This window comes from Mobula birostris, chromosome 20 (assembly GCF_030028105.1).
Source record: "Mobula birostris isolate sMobBir1 chromosome 20, sMobBir1.hap1, whole genome shotgun sequence".
Taxonomy (NCBI): Eukaryota; Metazoa; Chordata; class Chondrichthyes; order Myliobatiformes; family Myliobatidae; genus Mobula; species Mobula birostris.
The window spans coordinates 60,618,424-60,640,923 of NC_092389.1; the positions used below are offsets into that span (position 1 = coordinate 60,618,424).

At 49.5% G+C, this 22,500-nt stretch overlaps 1 protein-coding gene and 1 pseudogene across 1 annotated transcript in view; one reads left to right on the forward strand and one right to left on the reverse strand.

The window, feature by feature from the left end:
* Positions 1 to 4,410, reverse strand: part of LOC140185478 (probable G-protein coupled receptor 139) — a 51,875-nt pseudogene extending 47,465 nt beyond the window's left edge.
* Positions 1 to 22,500, forward strand: part of LOC140185019 (uncharacterized) — a 777,523-nt gene that overhangs the window by 610,575 nt on the left and 144,448 nt on the right. The window contains 1 exon segment of the mRNA XM_072238245.1: positions 9,927 to 10,998. Coding sequence (XP_072094346.1) covers positions 9,927 to 10,998 — 1,072 coding nt within the window.

Consider the following 22,500-nt stretch of genomic DNA (forward strand, 5'->3'; position numbering starts at 1 on the left):
GGGCAGAACATGGGGCTGCCCATGCTGTTGGGAGAGAGAGGAAAGAGTGGTCTGATTCGGAGGTAGGGTCTGCGAATCTATGTTCTGGCTATGGCAGGCTCCGCCTGGCGTTTGGGATGGTGTCCACCCCAAGAGGGGCGGAGGCGTGCGAGACGTGGGCGGAGCGGATCTCTCAGTTGTTAGATGATTGACAGTGCTCGGATGAGGGAGAACGACAGGGATTGGTTGAAAGTTTGTGTAGGCGGGCTGTTGACGGTGTTAGAACTATCAGGTTTAATTACACCGTAGTGACAATAGACAGTGATTTGAACGAGGGGGGAAGGTTTTCAGTGTGTTTTCTCCGGCTAGGAGTGCAACTAAATTGCGTGCGGTGCCAGGGGGGTCATTTCAGGGGATCATCCCCTCCCTCAGTTGTTCAGCTGATCAGAGAGGGGTCGCTAAACTTAGTGGAGGCCCAGTGGGGAAACGGCTTGGGGTCTCTGTGGGAGCACGTTCCCAGCAATGTACCAATGAACTTCGAAAGAAAAAGGCCTTATTCCTGAAGGCTTAGAGGGACCACGCCCCAGGGTGTCGTTACGGACAAATGGAAGCGATGCTAAAGTTATCCTCGACCCCGGGGCGCAGATCAAGTTGTTGTACAGTTCGTTTTAGAACCGGTGTCTGAAGCATTTACCCTTGACAACCACAAGGGCACCGGAGACTTTGGGTACTAGTGGCAGTAGTTATCCAGAAGTCGATGATTGGTTAATGACCCTGGAGTTCATGGGGGCATTGTCTGGGCACCCAGCGTGTCGAGTTGTTTCTGAGGATGTGTGTAGCAGGCTTGAGCCAGTACCGAATTTAAACGAGACCCAGTGGTTGTACGGCTTGGGGAAAGTAGCTGAGGGTGAGACCCTCTTAGTAGACGCTCCGAACTACCACGAGGGAGCAGAGTTGACCGCTGAAGACACCTCAGTGAGAGAGAGGTCTCAGCAACTGGACCTTAGCGGCGTGGAAGATTTCGGCAGCATGTACGCCGATTATGGGACGAGGTTAGTGTGCTGGATCTGAGGAGTGGATGTTGTCAGATTCCGAGGAGTGCGGCTGATGAGGAGAAGATGGCTGTTATTAGTCCCTAGGATTCTTCCGACCCGAAGAGATGCCAAAGGGCATATCCGGAGCCCCTGCAACGTTCCCGCGGGGCATGAGGAAGACTATGGGGGAAGTGAAGGTGTGTGGAGTATTGACGTATGTGGATGACCACCTAGAGCTTGGATTCGCCTAGGGGGACTATGAGGCGAGGCGAGTGGCTGAGCCCGGCGACAGAAGCGAAGTGTCACATGTAGAGGAGGTTTTGGCCGGCGGAGTTTGGTGCAATCTGAGAAAAAATGACTCGACATACCAGTTGAACTTCCTGGTGTTGGAGTAGACGGTGGTGGACCTGGGGATGGAAACCCAGGCCGTCAATCGGAATGAGACACAGGGGAGAGAGGGGATTTGCACCGTTGAACTGAGCGCTCAGAAATGCAGACCGGAGACTGCGTGCCGCTCTTGTGGGAACACCATTGCAGACATGGAATTCACGCTCATCAAAGTGGAGAAGGAGAAGTGGAATTCCGAGCCGACACTGCCGTCATGTACTGATCCAGCGAGACGAAACAATGACCCACCTTCGAAGGGATCAGCGGAAACTCAAGACATCGATTCTGAAAAGACTTACTAGTTGGAGAAGATCAAGGAAGTGGTCTGACTAAGGCCAACAGAAAACCCAGAGCCCAGAGATGGGAGTTTGACAACACTCCCGAGGAAGTGAAGAAATGGAGGACAGATCTCGGAAAAGGGAGGCGGACGCTTGAAAGGAACCAGGAGATGACTATAGACAGTTTAAATGAGGTGGAAAACTGAAAGTTGACCTGGAAGAAGTCATCAGGAAGAAAAAAAAAACTGGAGGCTGAACATCCTTTAACTGCTGCTTTTCAGGTCAGGGAGGAAGGAGCTGGTGGGGTAACTGCATCCCAGATTGAGATGGCCAAGAAGCGTGAGTCAGAACTGTTGAGGCTGTGGCGAGAGTCGGAGGAGTGCCAGAAGAAGCTGACGTCTCGACTGCAGGAGGCTGAAGGGGTAGCCCCGGATAAATGCTTCAGTTTGGAGAAACTCAAACAGCAGCTACCGATCGTGGGAATGAGGAAAGAAGACGGATCCGAAGGATGATGTGCTGCACATGTGGGACATGCTGCCTTTCGCTAACTTCCCCGTGATTGAGAAAGCGACGTTTAGCCGTTCTCCCACTGAGTCAGGTGTAGTGGGCAGCGGTAACTGTGGGCAGTCTCGGTTACAACAGGACCAAGAAGGAAAGGAAGCGGGGCCCCGGACACGAGACAGGGGGCTCCGAGTTGTAGTGGTGACATGACTGAGGGAGGAGTTAGCAAGCAGACCCGAGGTATCTCTAGTAGTGTCTGAACATTTAGGGTTCAGATGAAGGGGTACGGAGGTCTCGAAGGATTAGGAAGTTCTCAGATAGGTCGGCCTATGTAGCGCCCGTGGACGGGCGGAAGGTCCACTGTTTGGGGAGAAATGTCACTGCGTGTATCTGGATGGGTTACTGTGTCGACATTTCACCTGTGAGTCGGCTGGGGTGATATACTGCGTCCGGTGCTCCCGATATATTGGCGAGACCCGACGCAGACTGGGAGACCGCTTTGCTGAACACCTTCGCTCTGTTCGCCAGAGAAAGCAGGGTCTCCCAGTGGCCACACATTTTAATTCCACATCCCATTCCCATTCAGACATGTCTATCCACTACTGTAAAGATGAAGCCACACTCAGGTTGGAGGAACAACACCTTATATTCCGTCTGGGTAGACTCCAACCTGATGGCATGAACATTGACTTCTCTAACTTCCGCTAATGCCCCACCTCCCCCTCGTACCCCATCCGTTATTTATTTTTATACAGACATTCTTTCTCTCACTCTCCATTTTCTCCCTCTGTCCCTCTGACTATACATCTTGCCCATCCTCTGGGTCCCCCCCGTCCTTGTCTTTCTTCCCGGACCTCCTGTCGCATGATCCTCTCATATCCCTTTTACCAATCACCTGTCCAGCTCTTGGCTCCATCCCTCCCCCTCCTGTCTTCTCCTATCATTTTGTATCTCCCCCTCCCCCTCCCACTTTCAAATACCTTACTAACTCTTCCTTCAGTTAGCCCTGAAGAAAGGTCTATGCCTGAAACGTTGACTGTAAGTCTTCCGAGAGATGCTGCGTTCACCAGCAACTTTGATGTGTGTTGCTTGAATTTCCAGCATCTGCAGATTTCCTGTTTCATTTAATCGTATCTGGTGTATTGTCTGTTATTTGGGCGGGGTGGTGTAAATCACACGGCATCCACACAAACTAATTACCCAGTTTGGCGGGGCCGAGGGCTGTTTCCCTAGACGACAGCGAGCTGAGCGACCCCGAGGCTTGCCAGGGGGCTAGACAAATATTACACTTTCAGTCCAGTATTTGTTGCTTTCTGTTTTAACTGCACCATGTCATTATTGCCCTTCAACTCATCTACCCTGTGGTTATGCCTCATCTCCTGCCCGTTCTTTCGATTATATGTGTTGCACACTATCTTCGATTTATTTCTGCTTTCCCCTTCCACAACCCTGTCACTCGGTTCCCACACGCCAACAAAATTAGTTTGAACCTTCTCTAACAGCCTGTTAAATGTGCCCGCAAGGTCATTGGACGTCTTTGGGTTCAGGTGTAACCCGTTCTTTTCGTACAGGTCGGTTCTCCCCCGGAAGAGGCCCCAATGATCCAGGAATCTGAAGCCCTGCCCCCTACACCAGTCTCTCAGCCACACATTAATACGGCTGATCATGCTATTCTTGCACTCGCTAGCACGTGGCACAGACAGCAATCCTGAGATTACTACCCCAGAGGTCCTGCTTTTGAGCTTCCTACCTAACTCCCTGAATTCTCTCTTCAGGACCTCTTCCCTTTTCCTACCTGTGTCATTGGTACCAACATGTACCAAGACTTCTGGCTGTTCACCCTCTCCCTTCAGAATACTCTGCACCCGATCCGAGACATCCTGTACCCTGGCACCTGGGATGGAACACACCATGCGGGTATCTCTATCAGGCTGCCAGAACCTCCTGTCTGTTCCCCTCACTATGGGATCTCCTATGACTACCGCATTCCTCATCTTCCTCTTCCTCTTCTGCACCACGGAACCAGGCTCAGTGCCAGAGACCCGATCGCCATGTTCGTCCTGTCAGGTCATCCCCTCAATCGTATTCATAACGAGAAAAATATTACTGAGGGTTATGGCCACAGGGGACACCTCCAATACCAGAGCTCTCTCCTTCGCTCTCCTGACCGTCACCCTCTTATCTAACTCCTGCAGCCTCGGGGTGACTGACTCCCTGTAGCTCCGCTCCATCCCCTGTTCACTCTCTCCAATAAGCTGTAGGTCATCGAACCGCAGCTCCAGATCCATAACACGGTCTCTAAGGAGCTGCATCTCGGTGTACCCCGTGCAGATGAGGCCATCCGGGAGACGGACAGTGAATGTAGGTCAGGGTAGGAGACAGCAGGACTAACTACATCTGCTGACACCGACAGTATCATCCTCAGGGTGCTGAAAGCCTGTATGAGCCTGCTGTCTGGTATTTTGGTGCACCCTGACAATCTGAGACCAAGTCAGGAAAAGATGTGGAATAATTACTGCCTTGGTCCTTTACCCAGTATGGTAATTATCTGAACTTAATGAGGACAATCACTACAGACCAATTGCCCTCACATCTCATGTGATGAAGGTGATGCAGAGGCCGGTCCAGACTTACCTCGGACCCTCTACAGTTTCCCTATCAACCTCATGAGGGAGCGGATGATACCATCATCTCCCTGTTGCAGAGAGCCCACTCCCACCGGGACGATGCTGGTGGCATTGTGAGAATCACTCTTTTTGATTTCTTTAATGCCTTCAATACAATCCAGCCACGTTGTCTGAACAATGGTGGGCGTAGACAAATTCACTGTCTCCTGGATTACTGCCTTCCTGACAGCTAGACCCCAGTTGGCACCGCTGGGTGGTTCTGTGCCTGAGGTGGAGGTGAGTGACACTGGAGCCCCACAAGGGATTGCCCTGTCTCCGTTTCTGTTCACACGGTACACCTCAGACTTCCAGTGCAACTCTGAGTCTGGCCACTTAAAAATGTTCCCTGATGACTCTGCCGTAGTTGGGTGCATCAGAGATGGGCAGGACTCGGGGTACAGAGGGCTGGTTTAACAGGATTGTGGAATAGTAAGGGAAGAATCAACTGCTCCTGAACGTGGTCAAAACCAGGGAAATGGTGATAGATTTTAGGAGGAAGAGGACTGTGATGAATCCTGTATACATTCTGGGAGAAGAAGTTGCGATGGATGAAGGAGGACAAATACCTGGGTGTTCGCCTCGGCGAGAGACATGACTGGGAAACCAACACCAAGTCTGTTTAAAAGAAGGGGATGAGCAGACTCTACTTTCTAAGGAAGCCGAGATCCTTGAACACGTGAGGCAGGATGTCGCAGATCGTTTACCAGTCTGTTGTAGCGAGTGCAGTCTTCTTTGCTGCTTTACGTTGCGAAAGAATAATAAACTCATCAGAAAGGTTGGATCCATCCTTGGCCACAACCCGGACTCTTTCGAGTGAGTGGTGGAGTGGATGTCACTGATCAAACTGTTATCGATTATGGACAATCCGGAACATCCTCTCCATGACCTACTGAACAGGCAGCAAAGCCCCCGACCCCTTTTGAACGAACTCACTCAGCTCCGCCCTCACAAGGATCGTAACAAAAATCTTCTGTGACAGGTGAACACACATCATAGTTCAATAGTCTCTGCATTGTTGTTTCAAACATTATTATTGCACTCTGATACAGTGTTATTGTGTATATTATTATTCTTCACTTTATTTTTAGTAAAGTCTGCCCGCTGCTTGCTGTGCTTTTAGATGTTGCTGCTGAAACGAATGAATTTCCCACTCGGAATCAATAGAGTATTAATTATTATTATTGTTATTATTCTCCAGCCCTTTATCTCTCAACAATCAACTTCCCAGCTCTTTACTTCACTCCTCCCCCTTTCCCGGTTTACCCTATCACCTCACCTACCCCAGATTCTGACTCCCTCCCTTCCTTTCCAGTGCTGAAGAAGGGTCTGGGTCTGAAACGCCGACTGTTCACTTCTTTCCATAGTTGCTGTCTGCCTCCCTGACTTTCCTCCAGCATTTTCCGTCTGTTGTTTTGAATTTCGGCATCTGCAGATTTCCTTCTGTTTGCTCACACGCGCATGCGCATAGGTATGAGGTCATCCCAAATATCACGCATGCGCTAAGTAGAAGAGAGGCTCACAAAGACCGGCCGCAGGTAGGAGGGGTCTCCGGTGAGGAATTAATCAGCGGCGTCTGAAACGTGATTGACGGGCTATTACTGTGAGCTCCTGGCGCACTGGTCCTGCACCCCAGGACAGTCCCGGTCCGTTCCCTCTTTCTCAGCCCCACGATCCGTACCCAGTGCCGCCAGGCTTTCGGCTAATGAGTGGTGGGCCGCCACAGTTTCTGCGGCGCATGCACATCGCTTTATTGTTCCGTGGCTGACAGACAGGTTTCTGGTTCGTGGGGCCTTCTGGGTAAATAGGCAGCCATGGATCACACCACCAAGCGTTGTTCCCCTACAGTCGAAGGAAATGGGAGCCAATGTATCTCCCAAACACTGCCGTGTTTCAGCTATGTAAATCCAAGGATTAGTAACTCGGAACAAAAATATAGTTCCCAGTTAATCTCGGTTAAAGAGTTCACCTTCCAGTCAGTGAAAATGTCAATTAGAGCTGTATGGAAATAAAACCTTCCGTCAGATTTAGTTCTCTCTGAGTGAATAACGATATGAAACACCTTTGCCTCGATGACAAGTGACTTGTGGCTTTTTCATCACAAAAGTGCCGCACTCCAATGAGAATAGCCACTGCCCTCCACTTTATATTCATTGGCATTGCCATCGATGGGTTTATCACTGTCAATCAGCTGGTGGAGGGTATCTGAGTAATTAGTAAATCTCCAGGATCATACATGTAGAAACAAGTGCTCTTTGTAGTCTTGTGGAACATGACTAGAACTTGAAATAATACCAAAGGCCAGAGACAAATTGAGCCAAGTCTTAGGTTGATTGAAGTCAGAAATAGCGCATTCTCACACAGGCAGGAATACAGTCAGAGAATTTGATGGTCAGTCAGAATGTCTGCTCCGTGCCTTGTTCGAAGATGAGTGCATATAGAAACATAGAAATCTACAATATATTACAGGCCCTTCGGCCCACAGTGTTGTGCCGTCCATGTAACCTATTCTAGAAACTGCCTCGGATTTCCCAACCGCATTGCACTCCGTTTTCCTGAGCTGCACGTACATATCTAACAGTCTCTCAAAAGACTCCATGGTATCTGCCTCTACCATCATCGCTGGCAGTGCATTCCATGCACCTACTACTCTCTGTGTGAAAAACCTACCTCTGACATCCCCTTTAACCCTACTTCCAACACCTTAAAACTATGCTCCTCGTGTTTGCCAGTTCAGCCCTAGGGAAAAAGTCTCTGGCTATCCACACGATCAATGCCTTTCATCATCTTATACACATCTGTCAGGTCACCTTCCATCCTCCGTCGCTCCAAAGTTCACTCAACCTATTCTCATAAGGCATGTTCTCCATTCCATGTAACATCCTTGTAAATCTCCTCTGCAGTCTTTCTGTAGTATCCACATCCTTCCTGTAATGTGGTAACTGAACACAAGACTCTAAGTGGGTTTAAAGAAGGTCTTATATAGCTGTAACATTACCGATCTTGAACTCAGTTCCATGGTTGATGAAGGCCTTCTTAACAACATTGTCAATCAGTACTACAGCTTTGAGTGTAAGTTTGACATGGACCACAAGATCTTGCTGATCCTCCACATTGCCAATAGTCCCAACATAATATTGTGTTCTGTATTCAAATTTGATGTACCGAAATAAACCATAGCACACTTCCCTGGGCTGAACTCCATCTGCCAGTTCTGCATCCTATCTGCATCCTGCTGTAACCTCTGGAGAACTGTCCACACTCTTCACAACACCCTCAACTTTTGTGTCATCAGCACCCTTCTCCTTCCTCATCAAGATCATTTATAAACATCACAAAGAGAAGGAGTCTCAGAACACATCCCTGTGGAACACCACTGGTCACCGTCCTCCATGCAGGATACAAACCATCTACAACCACCTTTGGCTTCTGTGGGCAAGCCAGTTCTGGATCCACAAAGCAAGGTCAACTTCGACCCTTGCCTCATTACTTTCTGAATGAGCCTCACATGAGGAACCTTATCAAAAGTCTCACTGAAAGCCATGTACACTACATCCAATGCTCTACATTCATCAGTGTGTTTTGTTACATCCTCAAAGAATTTAATCAGATTCGTAAGGCATGATCTGCCCTTGACAGAGCCATGCTGACTATCCCACGTCAGATTATGCTTCTACAAATGCTCATAAATCCTGCCTCTCAGGAGCTTCTCCAACAACTTGCCCTGCACTGAAGTAAGAACCACTGGTCTGTAATTTTCTGGCTGATCTCTACACCCTTTTTTGAAAAGGGAAAAATGTCTTCGAACCCTCTGGTACTTTTCCTCTCCCTATTGATATGCAAAGATCATCGCCAGAGGCTCAGCAATTTCCTCCCTCACTTCCCACAGTATCCTGGGGTATATCTCAAGTTGAGTACCCCCAACTTGGGTTGAAATTGGTAAAATTGTGACGCCAGAGCTCACATTCAGAGGAAATCATACAGAAACATGTAAAATTATGGAAGGAATAGATAAGATAAAGGCAGGAAAGTTGTTTCCACTGGTAGATGAGACTAGAACTAGAGGACATTGCCTCAAGATTTGGGGGAAATTGGGATGGAGATGAGGAGGAACTGCATTTCCCAGAGAGTGGTGGATCTGTGGATTTCTCTGCCCAATGAGGGAGTGGAGGCTTCCTCAGTAAATATATTTAAGACAAGATTGGATAGATTTTTGCATAGTTGGAGAATTAAGGGTTATGGGGAGAAGGCAGTCGGTGGAGATGAGTCCATGGCCAGATCAGCCATGATCTTATTCAATGGCAGATCAGGCTCTAAGGGCCAGATGGCCAACTCCTGCTCCTATTTCTTTTGTTCTGATGTTCTCACCACAGACTAAAACCTCTCCTAAAATATTGTCCTTCACCAATTGATGTCTTTTGCAAATATTTTTACAGGTTTGAAATTGCAGAACACTTGTGTACAGGAATCTTAAACACAACAAAACATCAGTTTTTCTGTCTCTGTCTGGATATTTAAGGAGTAACCAAATATTTTCTTTGCAACGCCAACACATCTGTTGTCGATTCTTGGAGATGAAGAAGTATCTCATCCCAGCTGGTAAATGTATTCTGTCTCTGAAATGAAGTTTTCTGTTTTAACTCTGTGTAATTCACTGGAACCGGGAACTGAGAACACACCAGCATTTGTTCACTGGAGATCAGTTCTCAACTGCATTGATTGTACAAGGCATTCAAACATCTGACTTTCTGAATTGCCAGAGAATTGATCGTAGTGAGATATCATTCTCCTTCTCTCAGTGTGGGAAGAGATTCACTCACAGGCTACCCGCAGACACGCCAGTGAGATCACAGTGGGGAGAGGCCATTCACCCGCTCTGTGTGAGGGAGGGGAACTACTCAGTCATCCAGTCTGAAGATACATCAGCAAGTTCACACCATAGTGAGATGCTCCACCTGTTCTGACTGTGGGAAGCACATTCTGTTATTGATGCTAAAGGTATATCAGAAAATTCACCAGTGAAAGGACATTGACCTGCTCGGACGGTGGGAAGGCATTCACACACTCAACCACAACACAGTGACACCAGCGAGTTCACACCGGGGAGAAGCCATTCACCTGCTCTGAATGTGGGAAAGGGTTCACTCAATCATCTCAACTGAATGAACACCAGTGAATTCACACAGAAAAGATGCCGTTCACCTGCTCAGACTGTGGGAAGGGATTCACTCACTCCTCCAAACTACAGAGACACCAGCGAGTTCACACCGGGGAGAAGCCATTCACCTGCTCAGACTGTGGGAAAAGATTCATTCAGTCAAATCACCTGCTACAACATCAGCTAGTTCACACTGGGGAGAGACCATTCACTTGTTCAGACTGTGGGAAGAGATTCCTTCAGTCATCTGACCTACTGACACACCAGCGAGTTCACACTGGGGAGAGGCCATTCACCTGCTCAGACTGTGGGAAAAGATTCATTCAGTCAAATCACCTGCTACAACATCAGCTAGTTCACACTGGGGAGAGACCATTCACTTGTTCAGACTGTGGGAAGAGATTCCTTCAGTCATCTGACCTACTGACACACCAGCGAGTTCACACTGGGGAGAGGCCATTCACCTGCTCTAAATGTGGAAAGGTATTTGCTCGGTCCTCTGTACTGAAGGAGCATCAGCGAGTTCACACTGGGGAGAAGCCGTTCACTTGCTCTGAATGTGGAAAGGTATTTGCTCGGTCATCTCAGCTCTTGAGACACCAGCAAATCCACTCTGGAGTGAAACCATTCCTCTGCTCAGAATGTGGGAAGGGATTCACCGATGCAGCTCAGCTGAAAGATCATCAGTTTGTTCACACTGCGGAGAGGCCATTCACCTGCTCAGACTGTGGGAAAGGATTCACTCGGCGTTCTCGACTACTGACACACCAGTTAGACCACACTGGGGAGAAACCATTCACCTGCTCAGAATGTGGGAAGAGATTCACCCATTCCGCTCAACTGAAGGAACATCAGCGACTTCACACTGGGGAATGGCCATTCACCTGCTCTGAATGTGGGAAGGGATTCACTTGGTCATCTCGACTGAAGGTGCATCAGCGAATTCACACTGGGGAGAAACCTTTCAGCTGCTCTGAATGTGGGAAGGGATTCATTCAGTCATCCAAACTTGTGAGCCACTACCGAATTCACACTGGGAAGAAACTGTTCACCTGCTCAGATTGTGGGAAGGAATTTACTCGGTTGTCGAGTTTAAAATACATCAGCGAATTCACACTGGGGGATGCCACTCTCCTGTTCTGAATGTGGGAAAGGATTCACTCAGTCAACTCAATTAAGACTATAAGATATAGGAGCAGAGGTCGGCTCTTCGGCCTTTCGAGGCTGCTCCACCATTCAGTCATGGGCTGATCCAATTCTCCAGTCATCCCCACTCCCCTGCCTTCTCCCCATACCCTTTGATGCCCTGGCTAATCAAGAACCCATCTCTCTCTGTCTTAAGTGCACCCAATGACTTGGCCTCCACAATTGCATGTGGCAACAAATTCCACAAATTTACCACCCTCTGACTAAAGTAAGTTCTCCTCATCTCCTTTCTAAATGGATGACCTTCGATCCTGAGTTGTGCTCTCTTGTCCTAGATTCACCTACCATGGGAAATAACTTTCGCATATCTAATCTGTTCAGAGCTTTTAAAATTCAGAATGTTTAAATGAGATTTCCCTCACGACCCCAGCCCCCATTCTCCTAAACTCCAGGGAATACAGCCCAAGGGAAGCCAGATGCTTCTGTTATGTGTAACGCGCTGTAAGGTTTCACTGCTAATGTAGTGACTTCTTTGTAATGTTCACTGCTGAAGTAACAGTTTCTCTGCAGCAGCAATGTTCGTGTTATGGCTGGCGATAACAGGACTGTGGGATGCATGTCAGCCAATCAGGATTTTGTTGCTCTGTTTCCTGAATCTGGGAGCGGTTGATTTTGTCAGAGAGAGAGATGGAGAGAGAAGACACGAATGGAGAGATTTGCTAGACTGCCGGAGAGGGTGGACTCGGAGCGCGGGTCCGAAGGGCAGTAACGATCGGAGGAGGCTGATGGGGACCGATCGGCCTATCAGTGAGCTCCACTTTTGCGCACAGACTGTTTAATAAGATCGCATCCTTTATTCAATTTTGTTTCTCTACTAACCATACAGTCAAAGTAAGAGTTATAAAGCTTAATCATTTAATCGCAAAGTGTGTTCTGTTTCTTATTTCTGGGCACTAATTTGTAACAGGGGACACATCGGGCAGCATCCATCCAAACGACATTTCTTCAGTTTGGCCGGGAAGGGGGTTATCACCCCCTAGATTAAGCCGCTAGGCAAAGCGAGAATTACAATTGTGGGGGCTGCGTTCGGGATTGATTCTGTTGGATGCTGTGTAATTACCCTGAGAAATGAACCAGTGGGGCAGATATTTGTACTCCGGATGAATTGTTAATTCCACTGTTAGGTTCTGTTGAAGTTGTGATTGTGAGCAGAGACTTGATAAAATGGCGGATGCTGCTCTTGTTCTCATGCAGACCAGCGCTGAGGGAGCTGGAGGCGGAGATTTCAAAGACAGGTTTCTATCATTTCTGTGGAGTGAGGGGTAAGAGTGGTCGGAGTTGGAAGATCTAATTAGTCCACGTCCCCCGGTGGAGAGTGAGAATTCTGAGGTAGTAGCCGCCCTTACTTCTCTGGCGAATAAATGGAAAATTCAGATTCCAAGTCGCAGCTATGGCAGGCTCCACCTATTCTCTGGAATAACACCCACCCCGAAAGGGGAGGAGGAGTATGAGACGTGGGCGGAACGGACCTCTCAGTTGTTCGATGAGTGGCAGTGCTCGGATGATGAAAAGCGACAGTGATTGGTTGAAAGTTTGAATGGGCGGGCCGTTGACGAGAGAGCTGTCAGGTTACATTATCCCGTAGCGACAGCTGTCAGTTATCAACAAGCACTGGGCAATGATTTTGATCCGACTGGAAGCCCAGTGGAGCTCCTGGTGGGGTTTCAAAGCATGCGTCAGGAGCAGGGGGAGAAGGTTTCTGCTTTTATTTTACGACTAGAGAGGCAGCTAAATTGCTTGCGGCACAGAGGGGTCATTCAGGCGGCTGAGGTGGATCGGTTAAGAATGGACCAGATAGCCATGACCCGATTGTGTGGGGTCTCTGACAGTCTCGTACGACGCATCCCCTCCATCTTTTGTTAAGCTGATCAGAGAGGTACGGGAAGAGGAGAACGCGGCGGAAGCACGGGAGGACTCAGTCAGCAGGGTACAGTCCTCGGTAGTGTCTCCTGCGGTGAAGTGACCACAGATAGCCTACCCCGGGGAGCGGTAGAAGAGATTGTGGCAGAGTTGAGAACGGAGATACGTCGGTTGTTATCAGCGGGTGTGACCCCCCCCCCCCATATGTTGGGGCTGTTGTGGGCGGGGGGAGGTGGGGCTGCAGATTCCCCAAGGGGATGAACAGTGCGGAGGGCTGCTGGCAGCAGGTCTCACGCCAGAAGGAGAGTGAGCCCCCGGGTACCTCAGCAGGGAGAGTCGTTGGGGAAACCTAGAGGGGACCCAGTGAGGGAACGGCCTGGTGTCTCTGGGGGAACACGTTCCCAGCAATGTACCAAGGTACTCCCGAAAGCAAAAGACCCTGTTCCTGAAGGCTTTGTGGGACCACGCTCCAGTGTGTCGCTACGGATAGAGAGTATTTACGCTAAAGCCATATTCGACACGGTATCGCAGGTCACGTTACTGTACCATTCGTTTTACAAACGGTATCTGAAGCATTTACCCTTGACACCACTCAGTGCAGTGGAGATTTGGGATCTCAGTGCTGGTGATTATCCATACGACGGTTATTTGTCAGTGAAACTGAAGTTCTCGGAGGCCGATGTGGGAGTGTCTGAGGGTCTTGATATAGAGGTGCTGGTTTCCCTGTTGAGAAGAGCTGCGTTTCAATTCTGGTGGGGACCAACATCCCTCTGGTGAGGAGGCTCATGGGGGCCTGTAAGGAGAAGGCGGGTGAGAGATTTTTGGGGACCCTGTCCGTGCTCCCAGTGTATCAAGGTGATCTTGAGGAAGTGCGTGGCAGCATTGGGCTGGATACCAAATTTAAACGAGGGACCGTGTGGTTCACCCAGTCGAAACCAATGGTGGTATGGCCCGGGGAGGTAGCGAGAGTGATGGAGACCCACCATATTTCCCGGAATGCCTGAGGGAGAAACCCTCTTAGTGGACGCTCTGGAGAACCACAAGGGGGTGTCGGGGTTTCTGGCTGGGGTGCTGGTGAGGCCCGAATTGCAGAAGCCCTCGCTTGTACAGGCGAGCAGGATGGCAGTGATCGTCAGGAACACTACGAAGAGGGAGGTCACCTTCAAGCGGGGGATGCCTCTGGCGTATTTGTTCCTGGTGACGGTAATGTTTAGCGCCCCCGTGAGGCACTCCGGGGAGAAACTATTGGAAAAGCGGGGGAAGTTGACCGCTGAGTCATTCAACTTCGGGGACTCCCCGGTGCCGCCGGGTTGGAAAAGGAGGCTGGTAGAGAAGATGTTGAAGCTGCAAGGTGCATTTTCCATTGTCGAGTTTGATGTGGGTTGTTCCAAGAGCACGCGTCACAGTATGCGGGTGACCGAGGACACCCCGTTTAGAGAGAGATCGCGGCGACTAGCAGACGTGGAAGACGTATAGCAGCATTTGTGTAAGTTGAAGGAAGCTGGGATCATCACTGAGTCCCAAAGCCCCTATGCGTCCCCAATAGTCGTAGCCTGGAAGAAGAACGGGAAGGTACGCATGTGTGTGGACTATAGGACTCTGAACAGGCGCACCTTCCCTGACCAGTATACGGTTCCAAGGCTCGAAGACGCGCTGGCCTGTCTGAGTGGTGCAAAGTGGTTTGGTGTGCTGGATTTGAAGTGTGGATATTACCAGATCCCCATGAGTGAGGCCGACAAATAGAAAACGGCATTTATATGTCCCCTGGGATGCTAACAGTTTGAAAGGTGCCCCAGGGCATATCGGGAGCCCCTGCAAACTTCCAGCGGGTCATGGAGAAGACGGTGGGGGATATGAACTTGCTTGAGGTGTTGGTGTATTTGGATGACTTCATAGTATTTGGATCCACCTTGGAAGAACACGAAGCGAACCTGCTGAAGCTGCTCGACCGCCTGAAAGATGAAGGGTTAAAACTTTCCCTGGACAAGTGCCAGTTCTGTAAAACGTCTGTTATCTAAGTCAGACACATAATCTCACCGATGGAATAGGGACAGACCATGCTAAGATAGAAGCGGTGACCACTTGGCCAAGGCCCCAGACTGTCAGCGCCCTGCACTCGTTCCTGGGGTCTGTGGTTATTATCGGAGATTCCTGACGGGTTACACCAAAGTGAACCACTCCTTGAATCAGCTTCTATGTGGTTACCCTCCCCTGGGGAAGAAAGGGAGGGGGGAAAGGACAGGAGGGTGGAGAATATCTAAACCCGTCAGAGCCGTTTGGGCAGAGGTGGGATGTAAAATGTGAGGAAGCTTCTCAGTCGCTGAAGGAGCTGCTGACCCAGGCGCCGGTGCTGGCTTTTGCGGACCCCCGATTGCCGTAAGTACTGCACACAGATGCCATCCGAGAGGGTTTAGGGAGCGTCCTGTATCAGGATCAGGGCACCGGGTTGAGGCCTGTGGTGTTTGTCAGCCGGAGTTTGTCGCTGTACGAGTGAAACGATCCCACGCACAAGTCGGAATTCCTGCCGTTGAAATGGGCGGTGGTGGATAAGCTGAGTGACTGATATACGAGGCCAAGTTTGAGGTGAGGACGGACAACAACCCCCGAACTTATATCCTGACCTCGGGGAAACTGGATGTGACAGGCCATCGGTGGTTGGCAGCGTTGTCTGCCTGTGATTTCAGCCTGAAGCACCGGCCGGGGAGCCGGAACATTGATGCGGATGCTTTGTCCCGACAGGTACATGAGGGACTGGACAGGGACGAGGAGGGGGAGAGCGCTCCTACCCCTGGGGTGACAGGTACATGAGGGACTGGACAGGGACGAGGAGGGGGAGAGCGTTCCTGCCCCTGGGGTGACAGGTACATGAGGGACTGGACAGGGACGAGGAGGGGGAGAGCGCTCCTGCCCCTGGGGTGACGGCCCTGTGTCAGTTTGCCATCACCGTGAAGGCAGAGGAAAAGGAGCGGCCGGATCGAGCAGCGGATCAATGGGCGGCTTCCGATGACGTCATTCCCCAGGTTCACTGTGACCTCACTGCTGCCGGAATTGAGTTCTGGGGAAGTGGCGGCTGCTCAGCGGGATGGCCCGGGCAGTGGCACTATTTGGTCTGCGGTAGAAAATTGAGACACGGCTCAGACAGAGAAGAGAAAACACGCTTCGGTGCCTCCATTACTGAAAGAGTGGCCTCGATTGGAGTTGAAGAGCCAGATCTTATCCCGGGTCACGTCATGACAGGTCCGACCCGGCGTTGCCAGCTGGTTCTGCTTGAGAGGTATCGGAGGATTGCGTTGTAATCACTTCATGATGATTCTGAATATCTGGGGGTGAAGAAGACCTATGGATTGCTCAGCGACCGGTTTTACTGGCCCCGAATGAAGTCGGAGGTTGAAGAATACTGCAAGTCGTGCATTCGCTGCATACGCCGGAAGACACTGCCTACGCGGGCAGCTCCTTTGTCCCACTTACAGAGTGCAGGGCCCCTGGACCTGGTGTGTGTGGAGTTCCTGTCCATGGAACCCGATGCCAGCAACGCGGCGAATGTATTAGTCATCACGGACCACCTCACCAGATATGCTCAGGCTTTTCCTACCTAGGACCAGAGGGCGACTACGGTGGCAAAAGTGTTGTGGGAGAAGTATTTCGTTCATTATGGCCTCCCCAGGCGGATACATAGTGACCAGGGACGGGACTTCGAGAGCAGACTCATCTATGAGTCACTGGGCATGCTTGGAGTTGAGAAGTCGAGGACCACGCTCTATCACGTGCAGGGCGATCCCCAGCCTGAGGGGTTTAATAGGACCTTGCTGGACGTACTCGGGACCATGGAGGTCAGCAAGAAGACCAGGTGGAGTCAACATATTGAGATCTGGTTCACTGTTACAACTGTACACGAAATGAAGCTACTGGGTACTCGCCATGTTATCTGATGTTTGAGCGCGAGGCGAGGTTGCCCATTGACCCTTGTTTTGGGACTGATGAGGGTGACTTACCACCGAAGCCTTATCTGAAGTATTTGTGTGATATCAGGACTGAGCTCAAAAGCGCTTATGAATTGGCTGGGGCTGCAGCCGCCAAGCAGAATCGAGGAAATAAGAGGAGGTATGATCAGAAAGTGAGGTTCTCCCAACTCCTGCCGAGAGACCGAGTCCTCATAAGGAATTTGGGGCTACCTGGAAAGTACGTTAGCTGACTGCTGGGCGGCCACACCTTATGTGGTGGAGAGTCAGATGCCAAACCTACCGATTTTCCAGGTGAAACGAGAAGGGGCCTGTCAAGATTCTTCATCGGAACCACCTGCTGCCCCTGGGACAAGAGGTGCAGGTTGACCCAGAGCCCGACTTCGAGCCTACACCTAGTAAGAGGACTCTGCGAAAACGCAGGGCAACTGCAGGGCCCACAGCGGGATAGGCTGGGCCGGGCCGCGCCCATGAAAGGGAAGCTGAATCGGAGGATGATTATCTGGATGTGAGGTACATGCTACCTTTCGCTAACTCCCCATTGATTGAGGAAGAAAGCCCCGGCCCCTTCCCCCCTGAGTCAGGTGAGGTGGAGGGGGTGGGTGAGTTGTGGGCAGCCTGGGTTACAGCAGGACATTGAAGGAGAGGAAGCGGGGCCTGGACACGGGACAGAGGGCTCCGAGTTGTGGGGGTGGGGGTGGGGGAGGACTCGGCAAGCAGACACGAAGTGTCACCAGTAGCGTCTGAGTCTGAAGAGTTAGGTGAGGAGGTACGGATGTGTAGACCACCGTAGGTTGGCCTACGTAGCGCCTGGGGAACAGTGCGTGATCTCTGCTGTTGTGGCGAGCTATGACACTGCCTTTTGCATCTGGATTGGACTTCGTGTTTGTAGGAGGGGTTGGCGAACTATCTCAACGTCATGAGGACATGACTAAATTTGGTAGTGGTGGGGGCAGAGTGTAACGCGCTGTAAGGGTTCACTGCTATGTAATGTTTCTTTTTGCAATGTTCACTGCTGAAGGAATGGTTTCTCTGTAGCAGCAATGTTTTGGTTATGGGCGGAGATAACCGGACTGTTGATGCATGTTAGCCGATCAGGATTTTGTTGCCCTGTCTTGTGATTCTGGAAGCAGCTGCTTTTGCGGGCTTTTGCGAAAAGGAGAGAGAGAGAGATGAAGAGTGAAGACGCGAACGGAGAAACGTGTCAGATCGCCGAACGGGGTCGTCTCCGAGCGGAGGCCCAAAGGAGGAGATCGATGGAGGAAGAAGAACAACTGAACTGCGTGAGCTCCAACTGCGTGTGCACAGGACCGTTTAATCAGATTGGTGCCCTATTGTTATTTTATATATATATATTTTCCCTACTAACCATGTAGTCAAGGTAATAGTTATAAAGCTTAATCGTTTAATTGCATATTGTGTACTGTTTGTTATTTCGGGGTACTGATTTATAACAGGGGACACATCGCGCAGCATCCACCCCGACGAGATTTCTTAAATTTGGCGGGGCAGGGGGATTGTCACCCCCTGATTAAGCCTAGAGGAAGCGCGTGTTACAATACATTTTCCTTCCATTTATAAAATAGTTAACCCTTTCATTTTTTCTTCTATGCACTTCACGACACTGTGCTCCATCTGCCAATTTTTCCCCACACTCCTAAAATACTGATTCAGTCTGCCATTTCATTTGCCCCCATTACTAATTCTCGTTTACCAACGGCCGGAAATTCAGTCTCTCCTCCCTTTAACACGTTATGTAGCTGAAGAAACCTTTGGTGTCCTCTTTTATATGACTGTCCAGCTTAAATTAGTATTCCATCTTTACGTTCTTAATGACTTTTTAGTTGACTTCTTTTGGTTTTCATAAGCTTCCGAATTGTCTAACTTCCCACATTTTTTTTTACTCAATTATATCGCCTCTCTTAGATTTTTATGCTGGTATTGACATTCCTGCAAAAGTCTTCTTCTTTTGTGATGTATTTATCCCGAGCCTTCCGAATTGCTTCCGGAAATTCCAGCCATTGCTGCTCTGTCATAGTCCCTGCCAGTGTTCCCTTCCGATTAATTCTGGCCGATTGTAATTGTCTCTGTGATTACCGTCACTCTGCTGTAATACCAGCACATCTGATTTTTGCTTTTCCTTCTCAAACCTCAGGGTGAGCTCAGAAACATTCTGCTCATTTGCCCTAAAGGTTGTTTTGCTTTCAGGTTTCCAGTCAGATTCTCTTCATTGCCCCACACCCAGTGCAGGAGAGCAGATCCTCCAGTGGGTTCAAACGTCAGCTGCCTTAAAAAGCGATCTCGAAGGCACTCTAGAAATTCCCCGACCTGGAATCCAGGATTAACCTGATTTTTCCCATCTACACGCATATTTAAATCCCCCATGACCAGTCTACCATTTCCCTTTCGGTTAGCATTCACTGTCTCCCGTTGTAATTTGTAGGTCACATCCTCACTGCGGTTGCATGGTCCGTACAGGGTCTTTTCACCTTGTAGTTCCTCAGCTCTATCCACAATGATTCAACACCTTCGCCCCTATATCACCTCTTTCTAATGATTTGATTTTGTTTGTTTAACAAACAGAGTTAAGCCACCACCTCTGCCTTCCAGCCTGTTTTTTCCATACTATATGTATCCTTGGATACTAATCTCCCAGCTACAATCTGTTTTCAGCTATTGACGTCAGTCATTAGTAGCTGCGGAAGCGCTCATTAAGATGGGGCGATCTGGCTTTTTATCAATAAAAAAAGTGTTTATCCATATTCCGCCCTATATTTTCACGTTGGCCCGTTATTCGTGTGGAAGTTGGAGACTAGAGTAACTGGCAGTCGAATAGCCACCCAGTATCACACCAGCGCTACAGTTGTTTGGGGACGTCAGACTGTGAGGTACTGAGCAGGAAAGGGAATAGATAGACATATCCACAGACCAAATGCTGGGCGGCATTCTGGAGCAGTACATTGATTGGCATATGGCGGGACACCGAGTTTATGAGTCGCCATGACGGTGTTTTACTCCCTCACGTCCACGCCCCCTCCCTCCACCACACAGACTACCCTAATGTCCCGGAGCTGCCGGTAGCGGGGAAAACCCGCCCCGAAAAAACACCTTGGCCATCAGGCGGTGAATGAGAGGAACCAGAGCCCGGGCTCGACACACAGCGGCCCGCACTGGCTTGTGCTCAGGACGCGGCTTTATTCATGAACTGAAGCACCGACGTGACCGGATATTTCACCGCGCCTATCAGCTGCTCCCTGAATTTCGACTGAGTCACCGTGTAAATAAATGTATTCGTGCAGCAGCTGAAAATACTCAGCCAAACTCCGACGTAGTGAAAGATCCATTCAGAATCATTGAAATCAGATCCTTTTCCTGAGACCTGATAATATATGACATTTACAACGTATGCCATCCACAGGAGGATGAAGCTGCCGGAGAGGGTGAAGAGTAGAACCACAGACCTCCTCCTGCTCTCCATCTCCGGGTCACTGCGGTTGTCCCCCTTGCTCTGACCCTTCAGCCCCTTACGGACCCGACTGGCCACTAAAATGTGCCTGACTGTCAGAGCGTTGAGCAGCAGGATCCCAGCGAAAGGGAGGAGCGGAGTTAAAACTGTATCGAGCCAGTCATATCCTATCCACCCGGGGTCAGTGAAATAATTGTTTATGGTTCTGCAAAACCACGGTACATTGTCAATGATCACGCTGTGTTCAAACGTGAAATATCGTGGAATGTTTTTCAGACAAGACAGTACGCCGTTTGTGACTAGAACCACAGCCGCAGTTTTCCCGGTGCAATATTTTGTTTTCAGCTTCTGGCAGCAAATGGCGACAAAACGATCAAAGGTGAAAGTGACGGTGAACCAGACAGAACACTCTGTGGCTGTGTACTTCAGTACATTGATAACACTGCAGACAGGGGTGATGTCCAGAAAATTCCACGGAAAGTAATACCAATTGATTCGAGACAAAATGACCTCGGTGACAATGGTGAGTAGATCCGCCGCTGCCATGGCCACCAGGTAGCGAGTGGTGCAGGTAGAGAGGCCGCACTTTCCCCCGGACAGGATCACAATCGCCATTAAATTCACTGCAGAGAGAGAGAGGGTGGGGGGGGCGGGTTGGGTGAGAGAGAGGATAGACACTGCCATTACTGAACACATTCTCCAGGAATTAACACGGGATTTTGCTTCAGCTAAAGATCAGGAGTGCTAGAGCCTGTGAGCGGCTGCTAATCTAAGATCGGACACGGGTCACACTGTTTCTGACCTCCTTTTTTCAGTATGAAGATACGACGATGTGTGGACAATCGTCGGCGATAAAAACGAGCTGAGTGAACAATAACGATCGGTGCTGATCCCGATTCCAGTCACTGACGGGGCCGGTTTCACTGATTTAACCGTGACTGACAACGCCTCCCAAAGCTCAGCTTCTGATGGGGCCGAGAAGGGACACAGAGGGGAGCAACACACAAAATACTGGCGGGATCCAGCAGGTCAGGCAGCTTACATGGAATTGAACAAACTATCGTTTCGGGGCGATACAGTGCCCCAATTTACGACGCGTCTCAGAGGGAAAGCCGAAACAATTTAGTAACCAGAGAGCACTACGCCGGATAATTTTGAAAACGAAGCTTTCTCTCTTCGTTTTGACCTTCTGTCCACACTGAAAAGGCGTTTTCATCCCCCGAAAACGGAGATTTTCAGAAACACTCTCCAGAGTGAATAAATCTGAAAACGCCTAATATCCGGCGTAGTGTGTACAGGGTAAACGGAGAGATTTAAAAACGCTGTCATGACAATACCAGAACAACACTGTTTCTTTTCCTGCTTCTGTTTGGTACTGCGCAAGCTGTTATAACGCGCAGTCGGTGTGAACGGCGTGAGAGTTAAATTGTAAAGTGAGCTTTTTTGACTTTAAGAACGCTGTCATGAAGTGCCGGAACAGATGTTCGTTGTTTTCTTGAACGCAACCACCTAACAATTTCAGAACAGACGGCAACGAGACTGAAGCCAGGAGAGTTAGAAATGTACTCACCAAATACTTTGACCCATAGCTTACTGAATAAATAAGTATACTCCCTTTGCCCTGTTTCTGTCCTTGCTTGTGTGAAGGTGGTTCACCTATTTTTGCAAGTACTTCTCTGACAATAGATGTGTAACAACCTAATGTAACATTGTATGGAAATACAAGACAACACTGATGCAGACGTTTTATACATTTAACAAGGTGCTTTATTAATGCAACAGAGTTAGTCAGTTTTTCAATGTTCGTCGTCAGCTGGGTCATACTGTCGGTTGCCTCCATACGCTCCAGTATTTGTTGTTGTTTTTTTTTTAGTTTTAGGTCCTCCTGCGCGAGAGCCAAGAGCAATTTCTTTAAACTTTTTTTTTCTAGTCTGTAACTGGACAAACGCGCACCAAGTATACCATTTCCTCTTCGCTTGTTTTCTATGTGTCCCGCACATGCCCAGTAG